Source organism: Acartia tonsa, chromosome 6, assembly GCF_053477335.1.
Source record: "Acartia tonsa isolate MP-2025a chromosome 6, ASM5347733v1, whole genome shotgun sequence".
NCBI lineage: Eukaryota > Metazoa > Arthropoda > Copepoda > Calanoida > Acartiidae > Acartia > Acartia tonsa.
The window spans coordinates 39,406,329-39,432,042 of record NC_137265.1 but is presented as its reverse complement, the minus strand read 5'-3'; the positions used below and the strand labels follow the sequence as shown (position 1 = coordinate 39,432,042).

Here is a 25,714-nt window from a genome sequence, read left to right as displayed (position 1 = left end):
TAAAGCAGAGACTCTAACGCAACAAGGTATTGTCGAGACTTGAACCAAAAAAGAAACATTTAAAGTGCCACTAGAGGCCTCTAAGGGCGAAGCCGATAGTTAAAAAAAAAGATTATATTAATCTTTGTTCTCTTCCATTCTGAAAATAAAACAAACATAATATTAATATTACCTGATTAAATGTGCAGGTATGACAAGCTGACCCTTGCCAGCTGTTCTGGACACTCTTGCTCCCATCCTGGGCAGTGCCAGACGTCCCACACGCAACCCCAAGCTAGACATTTTAACTGTCTTAAAAAACATATTTTTCTGTTCCATGACATTTTTTTACATAAATGGTGACATATACTAAAAAAAGGTTTCTTATATATGGCAATTTTGGTTCAATGCATCATTTAAAATAAATAAAAATAATTTTCTTTTATGAATGTTTTAATATAAATTTTGTACTTTGGTATATATTATATTTTTTTGAGCATGATCAAAAATCTTTTTGGATTTTTTTTAAAAATGGGTTAATAAAAAAAATACTGTTTGAAAAAAAAATGGTTATGTTAGGTATGCTTTATCACAAAATAAAGATTTCTTTTTGTTTGAGGTAGAATAAAAAAATATTCAATTGGTAGTATCAATATGAGTATAAGTTGCCACTGGGATTTATTTTATGCAAACTGCAAACATGTTTTTGGTATAAATATTTCTTTATCTTGACATATTATAATGATATTTTAAACCATGTAAAAAAGTTGGTTTCTGACTGTATAACTCTTTTGTAATAAAATAAAGAACCAGTTTCTCTTGATTTGATATTTTAAAAAAGGTTATATTAGTTTTTGCTTATACGATCTTTTTGATAAATGTCAAAATGAATTTTTAGGGGATTTTTTCGAATTCCAGTACTATTTTATTATAGGATATACCCTGTTATTTTCATATTTATTTCTTCATATATTTGCTTTGAATTCTCTCTCTGATGAAGAGACCCTTGACAAGTCTTCTCCAGTTATCAAGAATTCTCTTCTCTCTCTTCTCCTCCGCTTTTTCCTCCTAAAAAATGAGGGAAAAATATTAGAATTATTGCCATACAATTGAGGTCAGTTCGTCTGTAACTCAACAAAAGTTAAGCTATTTTTCTATGCGAGTCAATTTTCATAAACATGAAAATCTTATTTTGTCTGTTAAAATATCGAAAATAATTGTTGTTTGTTAATATTTTCATCCATTTATTTTAATCACTCGTTGAAAAGGTAAAAACTGTTCACTTTGATCCCATTCATAAAATTTCTGAAGCTAATGTATGATTTATCTTCTAAGCAGAGTTGCGGAGCCGTTTGATTTTGGTGCTGCTCCGGCTCCGCGAAGCAGCCTGTGAAAAAAACGGCTCCGGCTTCGACCTAAACTTAAGAAAAACTCAACATATTTTTTTTGCCAAGTCTATTTTTGACTTTTGAAGGTTTTAAAAGTTCAATTTTTGATAAAAATGGACTTGAAAAACGTAAAAGGGGCATTTGCACACGACAAAACAGAGTTACCAAATTATAATTAATAAAAAATCTCCTTTTTAGCTAACCCGGAGCCGTATTTGAACAAAAATTACGGCTCCAGCAAAATATGGCGCTTTGGCTTTGATTGTTAAAAAAATCTTACCCTGTCTCTTTGATCCTGATTCCACGCATCCACGACCAAATCCGCAAACTCCTCACAAACTACGTATCCGTCAAACACCGGGTGACACCCGCCCCCAGAGAAGTCCCAGCCCATCATTGCTGGGGCAGCGTCCACGTTAAGTTTCCGCAGGACACGCTGCAGCCCGTTGATTGGAATGTGCACAGTTCCCTTCGGCAACATCCAGGGTTTGAAGAGCTCTACATTGCCATACTCGTTTCTTGGCACCTTTTAATAATCATCATGTTTTGGATGAATTTTTAAATCGTTTGAAATTAACTATTTTGAGACAATTTAAATAAAAGAATAATTCCACTAACATGAACATAAAAATTGTTCCATTATATTAATTTATCAGTGTTCAGTATTACAAAAGAGTTGGCTAATAAAATTATTTCCATTAAATGATGAACAAATTCTGTTAGCCTAAAAATGATCAGGGCCAAAACAAAGCTTCCTTAAAAGTTTAGAAATCTATAGAACAAAGTCAAATTTCATAACATCTTTAGATTGTCGTTTTATTACAATAAGACTAAGTATTATAAAAGATTTATACCTTTCCATCTTTAGCCGGAGGTGGCACGTACAACTCAGTCTGCCAGTGGCCAAAACATTCCAAAGGCTGGTCTTTTACAACAGTACCGGTCATCCGGTCATACTTGGGCCTGGCGGTCACAATTTTGTACGGATCCTCCCCCACTTTAACAACTCTGCCCTCCTTTAACCAGGATGTGCGACCCTAAAATTTTACATTTCTTTCATTTATTCATTTCTTGGAGTTCAAAGTGTCTCATACTACTCCAGAAACCTTATGTTAAAACAAACAATAAATATATTTCATTTGCTTACTGTTTTAATATCGACCTGGCAAATCAAATTGTGCACGAATATTATATTTCATATCAACGAGATTGGAGATATAGAGAAAGGACTACAGCATTTAATTCAATCTCCTCCAATGAAAAAAAAAATAATGTTTAGATAAACTTTTAAAAATGGCTTTAATATCTGAATAGCCATGTATTAATTTCAGACTTATAAATTGTAAAGCTATACATGATTATACCATCATATACATATAATAAGCCTAAGAAAAAGAATAAATCTACGAAGTTCCCTCTAAAAATTCAAAATTTGTTCTACCTGCAATGTGTGAACACACTCGCGGGCGTAGACTGGCTCTGACCGACACCAGCCTAGCGAGGGCGCCTCGGGCGGGTAGATGGCCTCGAACTTCAACAGGTGACGTTTCAGAACATAGAGTGGGTGATTCTTGAAACCGGAGACAGTCGTTGGCATAGGAGCTTCCTCCGCTTTACGTGATAATTCCAAGTCTTCTTGTTTAGCCTAAATATTTAATCACATTGTATTTCTTGTAAAAGTAAGACTAAGATTTTCTTTAAAATATTATGTACGTTGGTATTTTAAAGTGGCAAAAAAATTGTAGAATAACTTTTGAACAGATCATACCATATAGATAGAAACATAAAACGACTGGATTTATATTCATATAGGCAAAAATAGTTTAAGCAAAATAATCTTTACCTTTGCAGTGGTGGATTTCTGTGTGTACTTCTTGAACGTTTTCTGGATCCATTTCTCGTCATATCTGATTTTTCTGGTGGATGTCATATAGTCAGATGCATATCTTCTGGTAACATCCTAAATATTACATTAGTTTTGCATGATGCTAGGTAAAATATCTTATTTTTTTGAATGTTGGAATGTTGAAATTATAGTAGGTACATTAATGAAATTTACTGGTTTATGTGTGCCACCACTATCACCAAATAAACCAAATAAATCATTTTTCAAGAAGTTATTAGTAGAGTACAAATATAGTCCATTCCCTTAACTCGTCATTTAACTATTATGTTATCATTTATTTGTCTATTAATATTCATTAAGACAAATAAATTTGATCTCATATGAATCTATAACTAAGTTTGTCTTACCTTAAAAAATCCTTGGTTATCCACGGATAAGATGTAGAAAATAGGTTTGGCTAGTCTTTGTTCTATTTCAGGAGGTTTGTTTATTTTTCCATTAAATAAATCAACACAGATCCATTTCTTATCCTGAAAGAATAAAGTTGGTTATTGGCAAGTTTTTAAACTCAATTAAGATAAACAAAATTAGTCATATTGCTATATCAAAATAATATTTACTCTAATAAAATTGGTTATCAAAATATCATTATAAAAACTGCTTACTTTCTCAAGGTAAACTTCAACCCAATAGTTCAAACTTGTATCGGGCTTCTTCTTTGGCACAATGGAATTCCTGAAGCAAAAAGTTAAATACTTATTTTAAACCGTATGCTTAACAAAAAAAAATCACATAGAGCGACTGCAAAATATATTGTTTTAGCCCCAAAATTTTCGATTTCAGATGAAAAAACGCCATGAGCTATATTTGATAGGTACAGTTTGACAATTAGAGCATTGTGGAGGTCTTTAAAAACAAAGAAATGACATTTTTTATTATGGAAAATTAAAAACACAATTTTTTTTAAAGCTGAGTAAAAAATAAAAACCTTGAACTTTTGCTAGGACCAGGAGGACTAAACTCAAATTCTTCACCAGAAGATTTGCGCTTCTTTGTCTGCTGCTTTTTCTTGTTTGAGCTGCTTGGGGTAGGTGTATTTTTGCTGGGTTCAAAGTCCTCATCTGAACTTGAAACACTGTGTTTCCTGCTCTTTTTTGTCCTACTAAAACATAAAAGTGGATTTCACATGCAGAAATTCACAGGACGGGAAGACATAACGAATAAAACAGGCATTGTTTCAAAAAGATGAATTAGAGGAATAGGTAGTTGAGTTCTATCTTTAAGGTAAAGTATTTCAGCCCAACAAGACTTTGCTTGCAAGTTCTTTTAAATAAAATTCTAATGGTCATAACTTTAGATACACATAATAAATTCTGTTTATGAGTAAATATTTTACCTTACATCATTACTTCCATCCACTTGACTGCCGCTCATTCGCTCTTCTCCCTTTACGTTAAAAATTGTATCATTCAAGTAATGGCTTTTATTCAAATTATCAATAGTTTCATAGGGGAGAAATGTTGGATAAACCACTTTTTAACCGCCATTTTTGTTATTAAAAGACTGATATGTTAAAAAAAATTGTTAAAATTTACCTTTGTATTATTTATAATTTCAATGACAGCTCTACAAGCCTTTCTTTTTGGCACCTTTTCTTCGTCCTTCTCATGGATACCATTCTTGCTCTCTTGTTCGTTCTTTACCTCATCTCTTGATTTGGCTCTTGAACTACGTGAAGATGGCTTGACGACAGAGGGAGATTTGTACGCAAGTGAAGAGTTGCCATTAGAGGATTTGTCCTTTGAGGATGATTTGTCTCTGGAGGATGAATTTTCCTTGGAGGACGATTTGTCATTTGAGGAAGATTTGTGATGAGAGGAAGATTTGTCTCTAGAAGAGGAAGATTTGTCCCTTGAGGAGGATTTTTTGTCTCTTGAAGAGGACGATTTGTCTCTTGAAGAGGACGATTTGTCTCTTGAAGAGGACGATTTGTCTCTTGAAGAGGACGATTTATCTCTTAAAGAGGAAGATTTGTCTCTTGAAGAGTTGGATTTGTCTCTGGAAGAGTTTGATTTGTCCCTTGAAGCAGATTTATCATTCGAAGAGGATTTGTCTCTAGAGAAAGATTTGCTATTTGAGGAATTGTTACTTGAAGATTTGGATTTGTCCTTGGAGGAAGATTTTTCTTTAGGTTCAGCTTTGAGTTTTGAACTTTCCATAGACTTCTTTTCTGCGAGTTTTGAACTTAGTGACTTCTTTGGACTTTTAGCCTTAACTTTTTCATACTCATCTTCATCCCCCTCTGAATCAGACCCTTTTAGTTTACGTTTGGTTGCATTTTTGGATTTAGTTTCTGTAGTTGTGGACTCAGGAGTGGTCTAAATGTAATTGGAAACGATTGAAATTTTTAAAAACATATAAAATCAAAAGGGTTTTAATAAAAATAGTTTAAATTAAAGGGAATAAAAGAGATATACAAAATAAAAGATCAATACTTTGACTATGTTTAGTTATAACTTTTTATTGAGATAAAAGAATGAAAACATAAAAAAGACCTTGACTGGAAGCTACTAAGGTTTTATTTAAGTTTAAAGAGTTGAATGATATCTAAAATGGATATTGTTTCATCCCCCTAAGTGTATTTTGTAAGAAAAGAACTTATCTTACGTTAGCTTTTGAAGCAGCAGGTTTTTTATCATCATTTTGTGGCTTCAGAGGTACAACATCCAGGTTCATGACCAGCCTGGTGTCCAGGCCGAGTGCCCGGCAGACCAGGATGAACACACACACTTGGTCGAACAGGTCCATGGGGAAGTAGGTTTCGATCACCTGGCAATTTTGATTGATCTTATTTGTCATAATTTTTAGCAGCGCAGCTTCTTTATAATTGGGATAAGCTCACTCGTACGACGATCAATTACCATAGTTTAATAGATAGCCACATAGTCATACACACACTTATACACACCAGGGATCTAAAGGGTTAAGACAATAGCCGATAAATTTATGTTCATACCCAATGATGATACAAAATTCTGTAGATTAAAATTAGTGGTTGAAACGTTTGAACACTCAATTTAATGAACCAACCAATCAAAATTCACTGAAGTCCCCAAAGTTGTTAAGCCAACGAATAAGGAAACGTTATCATAAAACTTTGGGGACTGGTGTAATGAACAGCCCATTGTTCCATCTCTCTCTGAAAGCACCCACCATCATTTATCAAACAGACTTCAGCAAGCATTGTCTTTGCAATCTTATAAAAATTTTGCACTTTCTACGATTTTCCAAACAGAAATTACATATACTTAGATAAAAGGCAACCTTTCACTTTTAAAACTTGTGCACATTCTCGGATTTCTGGGTATCTGTCACTAAATAATTTGGACAAATTAGAAACCTTCCTTTAGAATTCTGGTTCTGCCGGTACCAGAGCGAGTTATCAGGTCACTCCCAGGTGCAAGGTCCAGTGAGTACCGTTCTCGTATCCAGCCCACTAGGAGAGGGTAACAGATTATAAATTAGACAAAGACAAATGGAAGTAGTTGTAGGTAGAGCTTCTTTAATAATGGTTTAGACATAATTGAGCGCTTTATCCTAAAGTGACTGTTGGGCACTGTACCACACTTCACACTTATTTAACTTACATAGAAATTTTTTCTATGCCTAACCTCTCAGGGTGGCCCTCATCCCTATCCATGCAGGGCTAACCAGTGCCCAATATGACATGACCTAATATAAATTAAAGTAATAAACAAACAAACAGAAACACCCTTATTTTTAATTTATTTGAAGTTTAGTTAGGGAGGTGGCAGTGCTCGACAAGGCACTTTGATGGAAACTACCAGTAATTGAAATAAAAAAAGTAGTCACTGAAAAAAAATCATCCAGTTTTGTACTAATAATGTATAAATATTTTGATAAACAATCATATTTTATTTCTTACCCATGGCGGCAAGATTCATAAGCGTAACATTGGCAGGTGCATGCGTGTGGGCTGCGGGAATAATTGATAGAGCAGCTGCGCGCAAAGTTTGATCACAGAGTACAGAGTTAACATAGTGTAGGTGCGCTACCAGACACACGAAGTGGCTCTGATGCATCAGCTCCTAAAAATATTAGTTAATATTTTTAGAAGCGCAGCTACCTATATAACGTATACCTACTACGTATATCGTATATCCATACGTATGTTACAGAAGAAAATCTATGACAAAAATGCCCTAAATTGGTGATTTTTATTCAATACATCTGTTTTGTTGTTGTTATATCTAGGGGGATATTGACGTTACTAATCCCCATTCCCCATTCGATCACTTAAAACCCTATGGGTCCCTTTAAAAAATATCAATTCCTTGGTTCAACGTTTTCAACCTATAATTCTATTCTACATAAGGGGATAATTTTGTTTATCATCATTGACAATGTAAATTAATTTATAGTCTATTGTCTAATCCCCTAAGATCCCTGGGTTACATCATCTCATCCAAATGCATAAGAATACTGTCTTAGTTTAAAATAAGAGTTATTTTTCACCTGAGTTTCGCGTCTAGCTTTTGAAAGTTCCCGCTTGACAAATGCCTCAACATCAAAATCCTTCTTCTTTCTTCTAAACAAGAAAAAAACTTTAATCCTAAATACTTAAGTAACAGGATGTCTGTCTATTGCTAACAAGGTTTATCTGTAAAGGAGCTTTTGTACTAAAATTCGTCTAAAAATAAAAAGGATAATTTGAAATAAATTTCTCCAAATATCTAATGACTACAAAAGACATAATTTGAATTGCATTGTAATGCATAAAATCTTACTTTGATTTTCCGGGCATACTGATGGTGACCTGGATGCCCTCTGCCGGGAATGCATGTTGGTTATTCTGTTGCTCCGAGTCTTCATTGGCAGTATCATCTTCCCCATCAGAATTATCATCTTCACTACCCTCACTGTAGTTTTCTCCGGCAGCTGAAAACATTTCATTATTTATCAAACTATATTGACAATCAGAGAGGGAGGACATTAGGCTGTTGATTACACTAGTTCCCAAAGTTTTAATATTCGTTGGCTTAATAACTTTGGGGACTTTTAATGAATTTGATTGGTTAGTTCATTAAGCAATGTGTCCAAACGTTTCAATCACTAATTGTGATCATCAGAACAGGGGCGTCCAAGCTTTTTTTTGGGAGGTAAAAATTTGTTACGGGGGGGGGGGGGGGGTAAAATGAGCAAATTGTTTTTACCCCACCCGGGGGTAAAATTTGCTTAGGGGGGAAGGGGGTAATTACCCTCCTGAAATCTGTTGGCAGGGGTAAATTTCCTCCCCCCTCCCAAAATTTATGTTGGGGGGGAGGGGGGGGGGGGTAATCCGCACTTTACCCTCCCCCCTTTGACGTCTTTGCATCAGAAGATGTAATTTTGTGTATTTTGTTTATATTTAGTCACATGATTGTTCAGAAGACAAAATATTTAGATGATATAATTTTCCTAGAGCTAGCTTTTTAAAAGCTAATACAACGTAACACAAACTTACAGACATTATATATTGCATACATCTAATACAATAATACAGTACATCTGAAAAATATTAAATCAAACTAACCTAAAAGTTTAGAAATACTGTTCATATTTGAATCATCTAGACGAGAGGTTTTGGCTGGAGTTTTTGTACTTTTGTCTTTTCTGGCATGGCGAGTCTTTACTGGGGATGCAATGTCTGGTTTGAAGTCAAATGGTTCATCTTTCACATCCTCCTAAATGAAACAAGGGTAACACCATCCATAAAAGCTAAGCTTACCAAATGAGACAGAAAAACGGACATAGAGTAACAGAACCTTTAATATTAATGAAACAGAAAAATAATTTGGACTAAAAAAACACATTCAACTCCTACTTGAAATAAATATAAAATTGCCTTACCTTGGGTAATCCCGAATCAGTCCAGGCATTATCCAACTTGTTTAGGTTCTGAGCCAGGGCTATGAGTGTCTGACTGGAAGCAACGTCATCGCTGGCTGCAGTTGTACCTGAATATAATAAGTTGATTATGCGATCAAAGGTCCTACAAACAACGCTTGCATGACTTTTGTTAAAGTCCTAATTGTGTATGGTAATGAAATTATCTTGCTTTAAGCCAAGGCATTCTCCCTACGATAACTATAAATGTCGCGCACCTGACACAGCAGCAGTAGGAACCATTTTAAACGTCGTCCTTATTTATGATGCAGTGTTGGTTCAGGACAAATGGGAAATAGAGCATACAAGTTTTTATAAACAAATAGGTATTATAATAAGAAACTTTGTTATTGAAAAAAAAATATATCTGAATCAAGTAGGTAATCCTTTCTAAATACTGACCTGAGGGGGACAATTTCTCCTCATCTTCAAAGCTACACACCCGCATTTCTGTTCTTGGTGCGCCTAAAAATACATTAATATAAAACCACCTTTTTTCAAATTAACACAATTTTGTCGATTTTATAATATGATAAATAAACAACAACAAAAACTTATATAAAAGTATCACTATGTCTAATATTGTCTATGTATATGTTTGTAGCAGATATGGCTCTCCTTTAGATTGAAGCTTCTGAGGGTCAAGAGAATGCACTTTTAATAAGGATGAAAAATTACCAATGGTAGCATTCTTCTTTTTCCTTGCTTCAGCCATTTCTTCGTCACTTGACGATTCAGAATCAGACAGATTCAAACTTAAACAACAATATTTTTACACAGGGCACGAGAAAGATCATCTTAAACATTATTAGATGCTTTCATCGGATGATTTTATTTCTCAATGTTTTTCAGATAGAAGATTTTTTTCTTTCAAGGTTTAGAAAACATTGAAAAAAATTGAAAAACAGTGAAATACATAAAAAACAAGGATGACAACATCCATAAAAGCGAAGCACTGAAACGGTAGGACAAACGGACATTAATACTTGTATAGTGTCTGAACTGAATAATCAGAATATAAAAGTATAAGATTCGAAGCAAAATTGTAAGTAAATTTGTTGAAAAACTGCTTGATACAGGATAATGTTTATGGACATACTTACATCTTTAGGGATTGATTATAGAGTTGCTTCGCTTAAAATATTGTTCTTTGTTGTCCCAGGAATCAATATACCAAATATCAGATCAAACGGATAATTAGATCATATAAAAATTCGTTGTTAAAAAAGTAGAAAAATCAACATGTTTAAAATGGACGTACGGACATTCTGGTAATGATTATAGAGTTGCTACGCTTTCTAAATCGTACCTAACTATTACAGGAATTACCATGCAAAATTTTAAAAATCGATAGGACAATTCTAACATGCTTAAATTACCTAACTAATAAAAGCTATTTAAAAAAGTAAAAAAATCAACATGTTTAAAATGGACGTACGGACATTTGGGTAATGATTATAGAGTTGCTACGCTTTCTAAATCGTACCTAACTACTACAGAAATCACCATGCAAAGTTTGAAATCGATAGGACAATTCTAACATGCTTAAATTAACGAATAAAAGCTAACTATCTCGGACGGACGTACGGACGGACGGACGGACCGACCCTAATTATAGAAAAGCTTCGCTTTTAAAAACTATTCATGAGAATCGCTAAAACTTCCTAGTGCTTTAAAAATATTAGGTAGGTAATGTTTCCACGACTAAGAAAAAAAATATATTGATAATGTTAAACCCAAAGGTAAAAAAAAAAATCGGAGCTCAATTATGTGCATTAAGATATACAAGTTTTCCGGAATTTTAAAGTTAGGGGGAGATTTGAAATCTGCATCAAATTTTGAGGATTTTTTAAAAAATTCGTTTTTTCTATAATTCTTTATCTAAAAGCGGAAATGCAATTTAAGTTAATTAATTTTGGCATCTGTGATTGGTGGATCTAAAAAATCTGCGCTCTGATTGGATGGCGTACATCATTTAACCAATTAGAGCGCAGGTAGTTTAAAATCCACCTATCCTATTGGTCAAAATTAATTAACTTAAAATGCATTTCCGCTTTTAGAATTATACAAAAACCGAATTTTATAAAATATCCTTAAAAGAGGACTATCCACGAACAAGAGCACGTGATTATAAGTACCTTCCAGCATTGATCCAAGAAATTTTATTTCAGAATATAATAGGTCACTATTAATCATTAGTATATTGACGAGAAAATTTATATTTCACCACTTCAAGTTGAAGAAAAGTAAAAAAATGTCCAGCATTTTTAATCAAAATTCTATCAAACGTTTTGTTGAGTTCGATGTGTCTTTAATTGCCCATGTTGTCAAATGCTAAAAATAAAAAAAAGTCAAAAGTACATTAACCATTTCTCATTTGTATGTTTAAATTAACGCGAATATGGATTAATTTACAACATATATAACATGAATATTCGCATATGTATCATCAAATATCCATTTTATTAAAATAATTAGCTTCATAAAAGTATGTTACTATTATCAATTTCTTGTACATAAAAGTAAAACATATATATTATAAACTAATATATATTGAAAGTCATTTTTACTGTACCCAAGTCGTAGTCCAAATTAGTGTTTGTACAAGTCAAGTTTTTGAGGAAATTTACCACATATATCACATTACTATTAGTTTTCAAAATCAATCAAAAAACCTAATAAACATGGTGAAACATAAATTTTCGCGTCAATATATTAATGATTAATGGTGACCTATTATATTCTAAAAGAAAATACTTGGGATCAATGGTGGAAGGTACTTAGAATCGCGTGCTCTAGTTCGTTGATAGTCCTCTTTGATGCAGATTTCAAATCTCCCCCTAACATTAAAATTCCGGACAACTTATATATCTTAATGTGCATAGCAACGCAACATACATATTAGTCAACCAATCTTTAAATAGGATAAGAACAATACAATTTAATACAGTAATCTATAATACAAAGTAGCTTGATGTCTGTCCGTCTGTCTGTCCCTTAAGATCTCGGTAACCACTGAACCGATTGGATTCTACTCTTCAGGGTATATACCTATTGGTCCTGTGGTGGTTTTAAGCTATTTTCTTGGGGGGTGGGACACCCCCAACCCCCCCCCAAAACAAAAAAAATCCCCCCATTTTTTTTTTGTAAGAAATATCCTTGGTCCTTTGTAGAAGATTTCCTTTGTGGAATATTTTTTTTACAAATTTCACCTTACACTATTTTTACCATCTCTTGGGGCAAAGCCCCTAGAGGCTAGGGGCGAAGCCGCTAGTAACAGATAAAATAACATAAGGGGGGGGGGGGGGGGTTTAATGCAACCATCTCGTAATCAATGTATAAATGGCACTTAGAATTCGAATTTCAATCTGAAATTTTGCATGAGGAAACCTTGGTAGGTCTATTTTCCCTAAATCGAATAAAAAGTTAGAAAAAGTAACGGCTGGCAGCTCAGCCGTTAAGCCGGTTTTTGGCTATTTTCAGGGCATATCCATCATTAATTACGGAGGAATCAACTTTTTGAATGATAGTTTTAAATTATTCGGTCTAAAAATGATACTCTTGGTATTTTACAGCTTCTACCAGCCTTTTTTAGTCGATTCTAGCTGTTAAACAGCTAGTACTAGAAATTTTTAAAAAGTTTATTGGTGTTTTTATCGATAATTTTGCCCTAAAAAAAGCCCCAAAACAGCTAATCGTCTGAGCCAGCAGCCGATAGCTGTTACTTTTCCAAATTTTTAATCGATTTAGGGAAAATAAACCTACCAAGGGTTCCTCATGCAAAATTTCAGATCGAAATTCGAATTCTAAGTGCCATTTATACATTGATTACGAGATGGTTGCATTAAAACCCCCCCCCCCCCCCCCCCTTGATAATTCAATGAACGTCAATGACGTGACTGTAGGATAAAAAGGAGTAACCCTAGTTATAAAGTAGCTGCGCTATTAACATATGAACTGAGTTAAAAAAAAAATACCTTTTTTGAATGCCATGATTATTAGGGCTTATTTTGTTATTAGCAGCCACAGGGCTCTTCTTGGCACTTGAGGCATTCTTGTTTTTCTTTATATTCATTATCTCCTCCTTCTCTTCCTGAGTTTACAGAATAGTTTAAATTGAGATGACTAATTAAGGGAAATCCGATTTAGTCAGGGCTTAAAATCTCATAAACTACTGAACTGATGGAGTTCGTTTTTTTAGGTAAGCTTCACTTATGTCCCTAGATGGTTTTAAGCTCTTTTATAATTTAGATTTAAGCCTTTGGATGGCTTTAGACTATTTTATCTGCCCATTCTTTTCCGATTTGAATGCAGAGACTGTAATTAATTTCATTTTTCATATTACTGTCCACGAAAAGCTGTCTATAATACGATGCGATAAATAACCATTTCCAACACGTTTTTGTAGCATACCAAAAATATCAAAATAGTAGTAGACCAAGTTTTGTTATTACAAGACTATTCTTTCCTGGAGATCATCATTCATATTTTCTTCATTATCACTACTAGAATCTTCTGATAAGTCAGCTCCAGCTCCATTCTAAGATGCATATACAAATTATTTGTCGATAAACGCAATAGTGCAGCATTAACAAGATAAAATTATCCTTATAATAAAGTAATAGGATCTGTGACTTTGTGTGTACCGAAAGGGTTCTCCTTTACAAGGTAACTTCTCATAGGTCCAAGGAAGGTTTAAAACTATTTTGGGGGAGGGAACCACAACCCTCTCAAAAGATATCACCCATAGAAAAAATGACCCCTTCCCCCCTCGAGACTGTAGGTCCAGGGGCTTGGCCGCTAGTTTTAAATATAGTAAATCAGTCAGGCACATAAATGGATAATAATAAATTGACGGTAGGTTGATGCACATACCGATGATTGGCTATTCTATTACTTAAGATTATTAGTTGTAAAGTTTGGACACTTCAAGTTAAACAAACCATACAAAGTTTTATAAAAGGTACAAGTACCCAAAGTTTTCAACTCAACGAATGAGAAAATTGATAAATAATATTTGTAAACAAATAAATACCTTTTTGATTTCCTTTTCAAAGTCCGAGTCTGCATCACTATCCTCATTCAACATCTGCTTTAGTTTGGTTTTGGCAGATTTTGTTGCAGGGTCATCACCCTCTTCGTCGGAACTAGACGCATCCTAAATAAAACAGGGATCTTAAGGGATAGGGCAATGGAAATTAAGTTGGTGTTTATCCCAATAATGATAAGAAAAAAAAACACCCCTTCTTTATACCTATTAAAATTGTTGGCTGAAAACTTTGAACACTACTGTCCTAACCCAACTAATCAAGATTTAATAATATTACCCAAAGTTTTTAGGCCAACGAATGTTATTGTTGAGTTCAAGAGTAGCTACGCTATTTTTTCAAAGTAGTATGTCGTGTTTCTTATCAAACTAGGTATAAAACTAATTTTATAATATAAGCGCCCAGTGTATTGTTAGAGAGTTATAGATAGAGTTGCTTAGCTTTATAGATAAAATAATATTTTTAAATGGCCATTTTTATTAGAATTGGGCATGGCGGGGGGGGGGGGGGGGGGGGGGTTATTTTTAATAAATGTTCTAGATGTTGTAAGATGACATCTAAATTAAGATATAAATGAACCATTTAGCAAGTTATTTTCTTTACTTTAATTGACCATAGAAGTAGGAACGGACAACCATCACTCTGGTTACAGCGTAGCTGCTCTACAAAACATACCTTATATTTGACTTGCTGTCGTCCGCTCCTCCTTCGTGTTGACGCCATCTCTAAATAAAATATATCAATAGATTACCTACTCAATGAGTCAATATCATATTCAGGAACAAATTGTAGGTGGATTGTAAATTAAACTGTTCCCAGTAATTTTGTTATAATAATTGTGTGGGAAATTAGAACAATCTATTTACAATTGCCTTATCCCTGAAGATCCTTAGTAACTGAATGTCTATTTAGAGGCCTCTTGGTGCGAAGCCGCTAGTATTACATAAAGTCATAGTCAGTGCTTCGGAGCCGGAGCCGGGAGCAGCAACATTTTTGGTGGAGCCGGATCCAGAGCCGTATTTTTCGTTAAAAACGGTTCCGGCTCCAGATTAGCTAAAAATGATTTTTTAAAGTAATATTATAATTTGGCAATGGTCTATTTCCATATAATAAACTGAAAAACTATTGTTACTTAACAAATAGACACACATCCTTCTACTTTTATATAGCTTTAATCAAATAAAAGCAAAATATTTTATATTATTTATTTTATTTTATCAAATTCAATAATGAACAAGAATTGATATATTAATTTTAAGGTAGGAGCCGGAGATGGAGCCGGAGCCGTATTTACAGATACGGCTCCGCGGAGCCGGAGCCGCATCAAAATTATACGGCTCCGACACCCTGGTCATAGTAGTATATGACTTTTAAAACCTTTATCTTGAAGTTGGTTTGGTTATCAGAGATCATTATATACTTTAAATTTAGATTATCTATCTTAGATATGCTGATTTCCTATCTTTTTAAACTATAGATAATTGTTTAAAACTTAAGTTTCGAGTTCAGTTTTAATTTAGATTGGAACGAACTTTTTGTTATTTTGTAACAATAAAAGTTGACTATCAAAATAGTGAATAGTTATAAGATTGTGTACTTCAAATGTTTTCTAATTTCAAAGCACTTTAAAAACAGTTTTTAAAAAGCAGATTATTGAATCATGACTTCCTTTGGTGTCTTTAATATTACTGTGAATTAGTTTTTTTTAAAAATATTAACAACCTTATATTGAAGTAACAGGATGCTAAACGGATATAGTTCTCCTTTGCAGTGTAGCTTTCAAATGTCCTGAGAATATTAATAACTTATTTGGGGGAGGGTACCACCGCCCCCCGAATAGAAATAAAGACTAGAAAAAAAGACCCCACCAATTTTTTTACTTTTACTTATATAACGTTTTTTAATTCCGTCACACTTAGTCAGAAAATTTAAAATGTGATATCAATAAATAACCCCTTCCTATTTCATTGCAAAGTAGTAGAAGGAGGTAAAAATTTTAGACTATCAACACAGAATTTCGTTTGGAGATAATTAGGATGAACTAAAACTATCTTTCATTGCCTTACCCCTGTAAGATTGTACCCCCAGGGATCTAAAGGGAAAGGAAATGGCGGATAAAATTTTGTACATCCCAAATGATAATACACTAAGTTACCCCTTCTTTAGATTAAAATTAATGATTGAAACATTTGAGCACTCAACTAAATGAACCAGCCAAACTAAATTCAATAAAAGTCCACAAAGTTGTTAAGCCAACAAATAAGAAATCGTTATCACAAGACTTTGGAGACTAATGTAATAAACAGTCCAATGGCCTCTCCCTCCCTCCTGCGTTACCCGTCTGGTCTGTTATGTGAGAATTATATTCAATATTTGCTAATAGAATATTTGTTATTAAAGTTCTAAAATTATCATGATAATGAAAAAATAGAGAACAAATAAAACAAAATATTGTAGAGCGCTAACTAAAGTAAAATATTATCAATATCCACCTTGTTATCATATGCCTTTCTGTATTGATAACGATGGCAGCATAATATATAATATTTAACCATCATAACAAACAATGGGTAATGATGTCCCAATAGTGAGTTTTTTTTGGGGAAATAGGAATTTTCTTGAATTAAAAAAATGTTATGCATTTTTATAGCAAAATAACATGTTTAATATTAATGATATAGAGAAGCTACGCATCCCGAATTGTTTGTTTAATCATAGATGTATAGAATATTTCTTATCATGATTCAAATGATTTAAAAGTGAAAATTTGAATGTGCCATCACTCCCGCACCAGAGCCAGTCCAATAAAATTACCAAAATAAAAAAAAAGAATCTAGAACTCCAAATAAAAAATGATGTCCGTCCGTTTTCAAGAAACGTAAATTTCTTGTTTAATGTTCAAGATAGACGGATGAAAAAAATGTGCAGATTACAAAATACGAAGTCCAAAACATATTTTCCATTTTTTTCTTTCAAATATTGAAAATAAGAAAAAGGAGCGGTAGTTTTCGTTTGTTTGTTTATTACTTCAGGGCAGGCTAGGTTAGGTTATATTGGATACTGGTTAGCTCTGTAGACTAGCACCGCTGACATAAACCCTACCCCGCAGGGGTTAGTCATAGGAAAAAAATTACCACCACTTTTATTTTCAATTATATTTTAAAAATTAAGAAAAGTAATTCAGTGCTCAAAATGCACTTTGAGAGAGAGCACCGTTAAAGCTCTATATTCCTGCAAATTATTATTAGTTATAAAAATTTACTTTTCTATGAATGCCTGATAAATATGCAATATTAAAATGTACTTATGATAAGCGGAGAAGAAGGGGGGTTTCATCTAAAAAGGGAAAGAGAAAATGTTTAAGCTTATCGGTCAACCAAATTCAAGATAAAAATATCTTCAGTATTGAAGAGAACATCCACATATAAGTTTCCTTATCTACCAACCTCTTTTAAAATGGAAGAAAGAGAAATTTACAATAACTGTGGTAGTCAAATTATTAACTATTCTCCTAGGAGCAAGTTTTCATCTCAAGAAAATAAAGGTAAATAAATAGATGAGTGTATTTTTAAACATAATTTTTAAAAATTGAAAGAAATTTGATGAAATATTTCTATGCGGACCTACATACAAATCAATCCTAGGTATAAATCTTAATGGATAAGGCAATGGACGATAATTTGATTAACACTCCCAATAATAAACAAAATCGATGTTTTTTAGTTCAAAATTGTTAAATAAAAAGTTTTTACATTATTATCTAGAACCAACCAATAAAAATCCAACAAAGGAACTGAAAGTTTTTGAGTCATTGAAAGAAATTCAGTTATAAAACTTTGGGTATCAATGAAATTCACAGTTCAAAAACACAAATTATTCTGAAACTATTTTTAGTTTTGATTGTATATAATACATAAACATAAATCAATTAAAGATGTGTAGCATTAATACTTTTTTATCAACAGGCGAGCAAGGCATCACAAACCCAAGGGAAACTGAAGAAAACAGAATACTAATTAGAAGGGGCCACTCCAGAGACCCAATCCTTTCTGGAAGGGACTACCAGAATTCTGATCTGGATAAGACACGTCGCCAGGACCCTATCCTCGAGGCCATGCGAGAAAGCGAAGTACAGCCAGGTTATTATTCAGCTGCTGCCCACCATGATCAAGACAACTCACCAACTCTCAGTAGTTTTACTAAAGAAGGTAGGATATCATATATTTCAATGGTTTCATAGCTTTATGAAATAATAAATGAATAATAATGCTTAACCTTCCCCCCCCCCCCCAAAAAAAAAAACAACAGATTTTAAAAAGTATATTCTTACTACTAGAACACAGAAACCCCCTTCATTATTTTTAAAATCATTTAAAAATCAGGGGAGCAAGGTATTTTTGTTTCCTTTGCCTTAACCCTGCGGAATTACTCAGTATCCAATATAAATTACAATAACCTGATCAAACATAACTACCCCTTATTTTAATTTTGACTTTCATTGTTTTCTTTATACCTAAACATTTTATTTTATTTCAGATTCTCCATCTGGTTCTGAAAGTCCTATGTATTCGCCAGGTGATTACACCCGTTCATCTGATGCTAGGCTTCAATCAGATACAACAATTCAACCAGATCCCTCAAGGCATCCATTAATTGAAACTATTTATGTGCATGATAGCTATAATAATGCTACAGCAACTGAACCACTTCATAGTATTGAATATTTGCCCATTGTGACTGGAAATGTTGCAAGACCTGTAGAGCACAATGCCGCGGAAACAAAACTGCCCAGCATTCATGACTATTCTATGCATACAGGTATTCAAATATTTTAGTGGCGCAGCTTCTTTTTAGCAAGGGTTTTTCCACCATATGTTCATTTACGAGCAACTTTAATTCAAACTCGACAAAACAAATATCTTGACAAGTCTAAAAAACTATTTTAAGCGGTACGGAATTCTTCTTATACTAAAGACAAAAAAACACCTACATTTGAGTTTCCTTTTAGTTTCCTGTTACTTGACACTATCCTAGTTGATCAGATAATCCAACTTTGTACAGTGCTAATTTTACAATTAATTTGCAAGATTTTTTAAGAACTAAAGTGAACAAAACATAACAAAAAACATGATTTATACCTACCACTTTTAAAATCAATATTTTTTTTATTATTTGCCTATGTACTTTTAAACTTAAAGTAAATAATTTTAGGGGTACAGGAACCGGAATACCTTGATCTAACAACAGACTACAGCACCCCCTCCTATGCAACAGCACCCAATGACTATTCCACAGCTGCGCTTCAGGCATACACTGGTCCTGGTGACCATCAAACTGAGCATTATGGCCATCAGCCTCATATACCACCATCTAACATACATAGGGATGAAAGAGGTGGTATCAACACAGATGGACAATCTATTCAGCCGCTATACAAACTAGATTATTCATCGCCATACTCGGGTTATAACCCCCCATCAGATTATAATATGGGCTATAATGATTATAGACCATCAATTGAAAGGGAGGGTGCTAGTTTTACAAGTGTTATCAAAAAACGCGATAAAAGCGTCATAGTTATCCTAGACGAACGTGAAATGCCCAATAATTGTACTCGACTACAATATGAAAACTCTCCATTAAAGTCCGAAAATTCAACCTGCTTACCAAATAATCAGAATAATGAATACCAACCAATTTATTCAGACCTTCAGGGTTATAGAGTACACGACGAAGGCATGGCAGAGCAAACTTTGTACAGCGGCGTTGTTCCCGTTATATACACACCAAATCCACAATACCCAACAACAGCTGTTGGCGGAAAATCGTTAATTCCCCAGACGACAGCAGCTGCCCCAGCCGCAGTAATGCCGCCACGAAAGCGTTTCCGGCTGCCGGCACACCGCCTAACAAAGTGCACAAACTGTGGCACGGGACAAACAAGTTTGTGGCGCCGTGACGCCAACGGAAAACCGGTTTGTAATGCTTGCGGGCTTTATTTTAAACTGCATGGTAAATATAGGCCAATCAGTTGGAGGCGTGATGTCACAAGTTCAAGGAGAAGGGAAAAGAAAGGAAAAACTGGTTCAAAATGTCTGTAAATGTATGTGTAAAAATGTAAATAGTTTTGTGTTAAATTTTCATAATAAAAATGAAACTCAAATCGAATTTTTCTTAGACCTTCTTAATAACATCACTTCATATTAATAATAAATCTTCAAAACTCACCTTACTTTTGAGTATCCTCTTTATAAACAAAGAATAAAATATTGAATTTTCACATTTTATCTGAAATGCATAATAACTGTTATCAACGTTATTAGAAATATGAAAAGTTGATAAAGGATTGCTCTCCCTACGTCTAAGATTTTTATAGATGCCAAAGTTCTCCCCCACCCCAGCAAATGGTTTTATTGACTGAAAAATAAAAAAGTAGTTTCTTATTTCAGTTTGATTCCTATGTCTATTAGGTAATGTTTTGTAAATGTAAATAATAGTGGGGATTAGGGCTTTTTAAAAAGTTTAATAAATTTCATTTTCAAATTTCTTTAGGCAATGTTGTTTTCATTATATTGTAGGATTTTTCTATAAAAATTACAAAAAAACAAGCAATATCTATATATCACAGTAAAATAATCAATGACTTATTTTGTATCCACCTATCATCTTTCTATCCTCCAAATTTTGATTATGGCATCGTCACTACAGCTTACAAATACATCAGCATCCTGAAAAACAAAAATGCAAATTATCTTAAACAGCGCAACTAATAAAAAAAAGGTCTGTTCTTATGTCTGCTAATTAAGCTTAACTGACTATGAACAACATAATCTTCTATGTAAAAAAAGTAAAAAAGAATTATTTCTAGGGCTGCCCTAAATGCTAAGGACACAGCCACTATTTGACAATATTTGATGAATTTTACTTAAACATTTTTAACAAAGGGGGGGGGGGGGGGCTTAATGCAACCATCTCGTAATCAGTGAGCAAATGGCTTTTTGTTCGATTTAGGGAAAATAGACCTACTAAGGATTACTCATTCAAAATTTCAGATGGAAATTCGAATTCTAAGTGCCATTTGCTCACTGATTACGAGATGGTTGCATTAAACCTCCCCCCCCCCCCCCTTTAAGTAAAGCGTACTGATATTACTTTTAACATTTAAAAATCTAGTGCGTGCACATGGTTTTGCAAGTTAAGGGGATGTAAACCTTGAGGGATAAAAAAGAGTAGTTTCAAATATTAAGGGGGATGTTGGTACCCCCTGACGCAGGCGTATGGAAAATGTAAAAAAATTACCCTAGGATTCCACTTGACACAATTGACATCCATAGAATGAGCTGAATATTCTGTGTGATCACAAACCCAACCTTCTTCTCCCTCACTAAATAAAAAAAAACATGTTTTGTAAAGGGATATTTCTACGATTTAAACTACATATATTTTAATGAAAAAAAAATCAGTACCTAATTAGGTTATCTAGTTAACAAAGTTAGTAGAAGAAAAAAAGAAATATTACTTGGTTTGCTAGTACCAGAAAAAAAGAGAAATAGTATAAAGTGCTTTCATGAAGTTCATTACTTTGTGCGGGTTGAACGTGAGCAGGGTTTTTTTTTAGGAAAGGATTGTTAGCCCCACCCAAACCCCATGGAATGGAAATCCCTTAGACCAGCTTTCATGAAGGGATTTCATTTTACAATGAAAAGCTTCTTATCTTAATACTTATTCCCCAAAAACACAATTAAAGGAAAACGACTACAATAATAAGTTCACAACATCTTTTTTTCAAAAGGCAGAATTTTACACATTTAGTAAGATTAAAGTGACGTCTACTCAGGAGTTTAATAAATGACATAACTACCTAAAAATTCTGATAGCATCATCACCGCCAGCCGTGAGAATGAGATTATTTTGTGTCCCCCAGTCAATGTCATACACAGAGCGGGGATGGATTCCTGATATTGTTGATTCACATTTCCATGCGGGGTCCTTCCCCTATAAACAATACAACAATTTTGTTCTAAATTTTACGAAAGTTAAAGGTAAAGATTACGCCATTATTAGATTTTTAAAGATTTTTACAGAATAGATTCGTAGATTTTTATAAACTCCAAATTAAATTAATATAATAAAATATCTCTTAAAATTCTCTACCAGAATATTTGAAAATTGTAATTTGAAGAAAGAGTGTTATCCTTTAAGAATGAAAGACTTTATTATCATCCTATACATCCAAAAAAAGAATTCACCATATTTTGGCTTAAAACCTACAAGGTTTAACGATGATTGAAAGACAATACCTGAGTAGGAATGCCCTCATTATTGCCAGGAGGAAAGCTCTTCCATATCCTCACAGTGCAGTCTTCAGAACAGGAAGCTAATCTATCACCCTGAATCAAGAAAATGTTTTTTTTTAAAATAAACATGTCAATTTCTCTTTTGTAGATTTAAATATTATTGATGGAATGGTTTATTTTACTACCACCCAAGTAAGATATAATGTAAGTCCCCAAAGTTTCTATAAATATTGTTTACCTGAGGTGCCCAGGCTAGTGCCCACACTGTGTTTGTATGAGAACCAAGGGTTGCTGTGCTAATCCATTCGTCATCATCCTCTCTATAAAAAATTTGTTAATTTTTAAGAAAAAATAAGACTTCATTAAAAAAAATTAAAAATTTTAGAAAACTAGATGGTAAAAAGCTAAATTACTTTTAAAACTTTTTTAAGTTAAGAAAAGGCACCATCACCAAGACTTTTTAAAAGGCTAAATAAAAAACTTGACTTAATATACATGACTCCAGTGAAAATGTCACTTTTAAAAGTGAAAAAGTTTGTTTATAGACACTAGATTCCAGAGACTATATGATATTCCTTTAATGAACCCCTTGGAATTATATCAATCAATCAATCAATCCATCAATTAATCAATCAACCAATCAATTTAAACACTTCCTTACCTGTACATTTTAATGTTATTGTCATAACTGGCAGACGCTAAAATATCTTCTGAAGGATGCCAGGCTATTCTTTTTACATCCTGTTTTTAGGATTATAATAAGCATTTTTATTTGTCATTCAGAATTAAAAATTTCCAACAGATTTTTTTCCCCATATCATTAAATGTTTACTTATTGGGATTACGTTAAGTAGTATAATTTATTTTGTCTGTTAGTCCGTAACGCTTTGTGGGATATGTGATATCTATGTGATTTTCTCAGCTGCTATTTAAGATAGATTGTTAGATTTTTTTGTCTTTCCGTCTTTTTTTTTATAATTTGCTCCTTATGGATGTTGTCATCCATGTTTTACTCAAGCCAAACTTGCCAATGTAGTAGATAAACAAAAACAAACCCAATTTAAACTTTAACAAATTCCAAGTCGACTTCTTTAACTAACTGCTTGAATATATAACCTTCCTGTGTATGAGAATGCATAACACTGGCACACATATATTCCTCATCTTCGTTATCAACATCCCATAGCCATACTAAATAAATATTTACCTATAATTTTAGTTACTACATCTAGAGTCGTTGAAGAGGTAATGGGTTCTAATCTCGGCCCAAACAGTCAGGGTTAACAACAACAATCTTCCCCAATTCCCTATGCAGGGATGTATAAACTTCACAAGATTATTTTTTTTCCCCAGCGGCAAAAATATTTCATTTTTCAACCCCTAGTTTTTCCCCAAGGAGAAGAAAAAAATATTTTAATAATTTTTTTTCCCTCTCCCACATGTTTTCTAGTTTTTTCCCCCTAAGGAGGGGGAAAAATGGAAATAAGTACATGTTTTCAGTTTCAGTTTTCAGTTTCAGTTTTCAATCTTCCCCCAATTCCCTATGTGTAAAATTCTTTTACTGTTTACCTGATTTATCTCTGCTGCAAGTGGCCAGAAAAAGTCCAGATTTAGAGAATGCTGCACATTTAACTTCATTCTCGTGGCCCTACAATTAACATACATGACTATTATTATTTTACTAATGTTGCTGTGTTGACTATATGGGCATGAAATTAGAAGGAAAAGAAATATATTTAGTAGGTATGAGCTAATAGCTTAAAATCATCTCAAGACTTAAATCCAGAGGTGTATTGTATATTCTGCACAAGATTCCTTTTTTTCCCCTGCTGCAAATTTTTATATTTTTTTTCAGATAAAAAAACCTCACTACTTTAAGATCATATAAAAGGATAAAATCCTGTCACACAATTTTTTCTCATACATGTTAAATGCGACTAGAAAAATTAAATAATATGTGTTTTCTACTGCCTCTTATTGTTTTACATGATAACAAAAGCTCAATTTATGTACCTCTAATTGAACTGTACATTCCCAGTCCCCACTTTTCTTATTCCAGATTGAAACTGTGCCTAAACAAACATAAAAAATGATTATCAAAAGAAAATTAAGTTTTTCTAGCCATCATAAAAATGTACAATTGGGATTAAGTTATAATTTCAGATAAGTCATTTATATCTCAAAAAGAATTTCTCATATAATTGAGCATTAAGCATCGTCTATTACTTTATGTAGAACTACTTCTTTATTAATATCTAACTACAGAAAATGATTAAAACTGACCGTCAAAGCTAGCTGAAGCCAGGTATTTTCCACACGGAGACCAGGACACACTTCTGATTGTTCTGGTGTGTCCATCACTCAATACATAACTACACTTCCAGTTATCTCCATCCCCCTGGAAATAACATTAATCATATTAAAACTCAAGGATATAAAGGATAGTACAATGGACGATAAATAGATATAAAACCAAAATAAATACACCTCATCTTCTGTAGATTAAAATTAAAATTATTGGTTAAAAAGTCTGGACAACACAATTTTGGAACAAAGGAATAAAAAAACAATTAAAGCACTAAAAGTTTTTAGTCAACGAATAATATAGAAGAATATAAACCTTTAGAAAGCAGAGTAATTTACAACTGAATGCCCCCCCCTCACAGAGTTGAACCAATTCATAATTTGGGAATGTTCATGCATCTTAGGCGAAATAAACTTTTATTTTGTTGACAATTTTACAAACAAAAAACAATAATAAAAAACCTAAGTTTTATTTATTGAAAAATTATTGACACAGTCTGTATAAGTTTTTCCACTTTTTCACAAGAAATTATGGGGTTAAGTTCAAATAATCTTGTATAATCCTATCTTAACTTACCTTGGTCCACAATCTGATGTTCTTATCCTCTCCAGCTGAGGCGAGCAAGTCAGCCTGTGGATTCCAGGCACAGCTCCACACCCTCCCACGGTGACCTTGTAGCTCACACAAGGTCTTCAGTTGCATTTTACACTACTGAAATTATAATTTTACATAAATCAATATTGATGGGTAATAGTTAAGTGCAGCTACATTAAAACCTAATTATGTCCGTACGTCCGTCCTTCTGTATGTCCTCAAAAATCGTCAAGATAACAGAGAAAAGCTTACTCTGAAAATACGATTTTCTATACTAAGTTTACTGTTGTACTTATTATTTTACTTTTTTG

At 33.3% G+C, this 25,714-nt stretch overlaps 4 protein-coding genes and 1 long non-coding RNA gene across 8 annotated transcripts in view; 1 reads left to right on the top strand and 4 right to left on the bottom strand.

Moving 5' to 3' along the window:
* Positions 1–295, bottom strand: part of LOC145322629 (leucine-rich PPR motif-containing protein, mitochondrial-like) — a 52,943-nt gene extending 52,648 nt beyond the window's left edge. For all 3 annotated transcript variants that reach the window (XM_080164779.1, XM_080164780.1, XM_080164781.1), the window contains exon 1: positions 173–295. In XM_080164779.1, coding sequence (XP_080020905.1) covers positions 173–282 — 110 coding nt within the window. In that variant the 5' untranslated portion in view covers positions 283–295. The remainder of the gene's footprint in view (positions 1–172) is intronic.
* Positions 291–13,338, bottom strand: LOC145322630 (uncharacterized). Of its 2 annotated transcripts, none has more exons than XM_080164782.1 (20): positions 13,137–13,338; positions 9,838–9,914; positions 9,562–9,624; positions 9,124–9,230; positions 8,807–8,957; positions 8,022–8,172; positions 7,750–7,822; positions 7,160–7,322; positions 6,620–6,709; positions 5,881–6,044; positions 4,809–5,591; positions 4,610–4,659; positions 4,202–4,375; positions 3,879–3,948; positions 3,621–3,743; positions 3,211–3,327; positions 2,809–3,012; positions 2,222–2,404; positions 1,648–1,893; positions 291–1,047 (listed from the first exon to the last, which is right to left on the bottom strand). In XM_080164782.1, the coding sequence occupies exons 1-20, from the start codon at positions 13,232–13,234 to the stop codon at positions 937–939; spliced, it is 3,198 nt and encodes a 1,065-aa protein (XP_080020908.1). In that variant the 5' UTR covers positions 13,235–13,338; the 3' UTR covers positions 291–936. The 2 variants fall into 2 exon arrangements, with proteins under 2 accessions (XP_080020908.1, XP_080020909.1); XM_080164783.1 differs by having other exon boundaries at positions 4,202–4,372.
* Positions 13,339–13,535: 197 nt separating this feature from the next.
* On the bottom strand, positions 13,536–20,560 carry LOC145322628 (uncharacterized). The gene is made up of 4 exons (XR_013880770.1): positions 20,436–20,560; positions 14,883–14,932; positions 14,195–14,317; positions 13,536–13,699 (listed from the first exon to the last, which is right to left on the bottom strand). It is a non-coding gene; the product is annotated as an uncharacterized LOC145322628 (long non-coding RNA).
* Positions 17,625–20,375, top strand: LOC145322623 (uncharacterized). Its single transcript, XM_080164772.1, has 4 exons — positions 17,625–17,751; positions 18,173–18,415; positions 18,744–19,025; positions 19,419–20,375. Exons 1-4 carry the CDS (start codon positions 17,664–17,666, stop codon positions 20,306–20,308), a joined length of 1,503 nt encoding a protein of 500 aa, XP_080020898.1. The 5' UTR covers positions 17,625–17,663; the 3' UTR covers positions 20,309–20,375.
* On the bottom strand, positions 20,490–25,542 carry Ciao1 (cytosolic iron-sulfur assembly component 1). The gene is made up of 11 exons (XM_080164775.1): positions 25,386–25,542; positions 24,788–24,902; positions 24,518–24,576; positions 24,074–24,152; positions 23,629–23,695; positions 23,166–23,249; positions 22,743–22,824; positions 22,508–22,597; positions 22,069–22,202; positions 21,507–21,591; positions 20,490–20,935 (listed from the first exon to the last, which is right to left on the bottom strand). The coding sequence occupies exons 1-11, from the start codon at positions 25,509–25,511 to the stop codon at positions 20,870–20,872; spliced, it is 987 nt and encodes a 328-aa protein (XP_080020901.1). The 5' UTR covers positions 25,512–25,542; the 3' UTR covers positions 20,490–20,869.
* Positions 25,543–25,714: the final 172 nt, after the last annotated feature.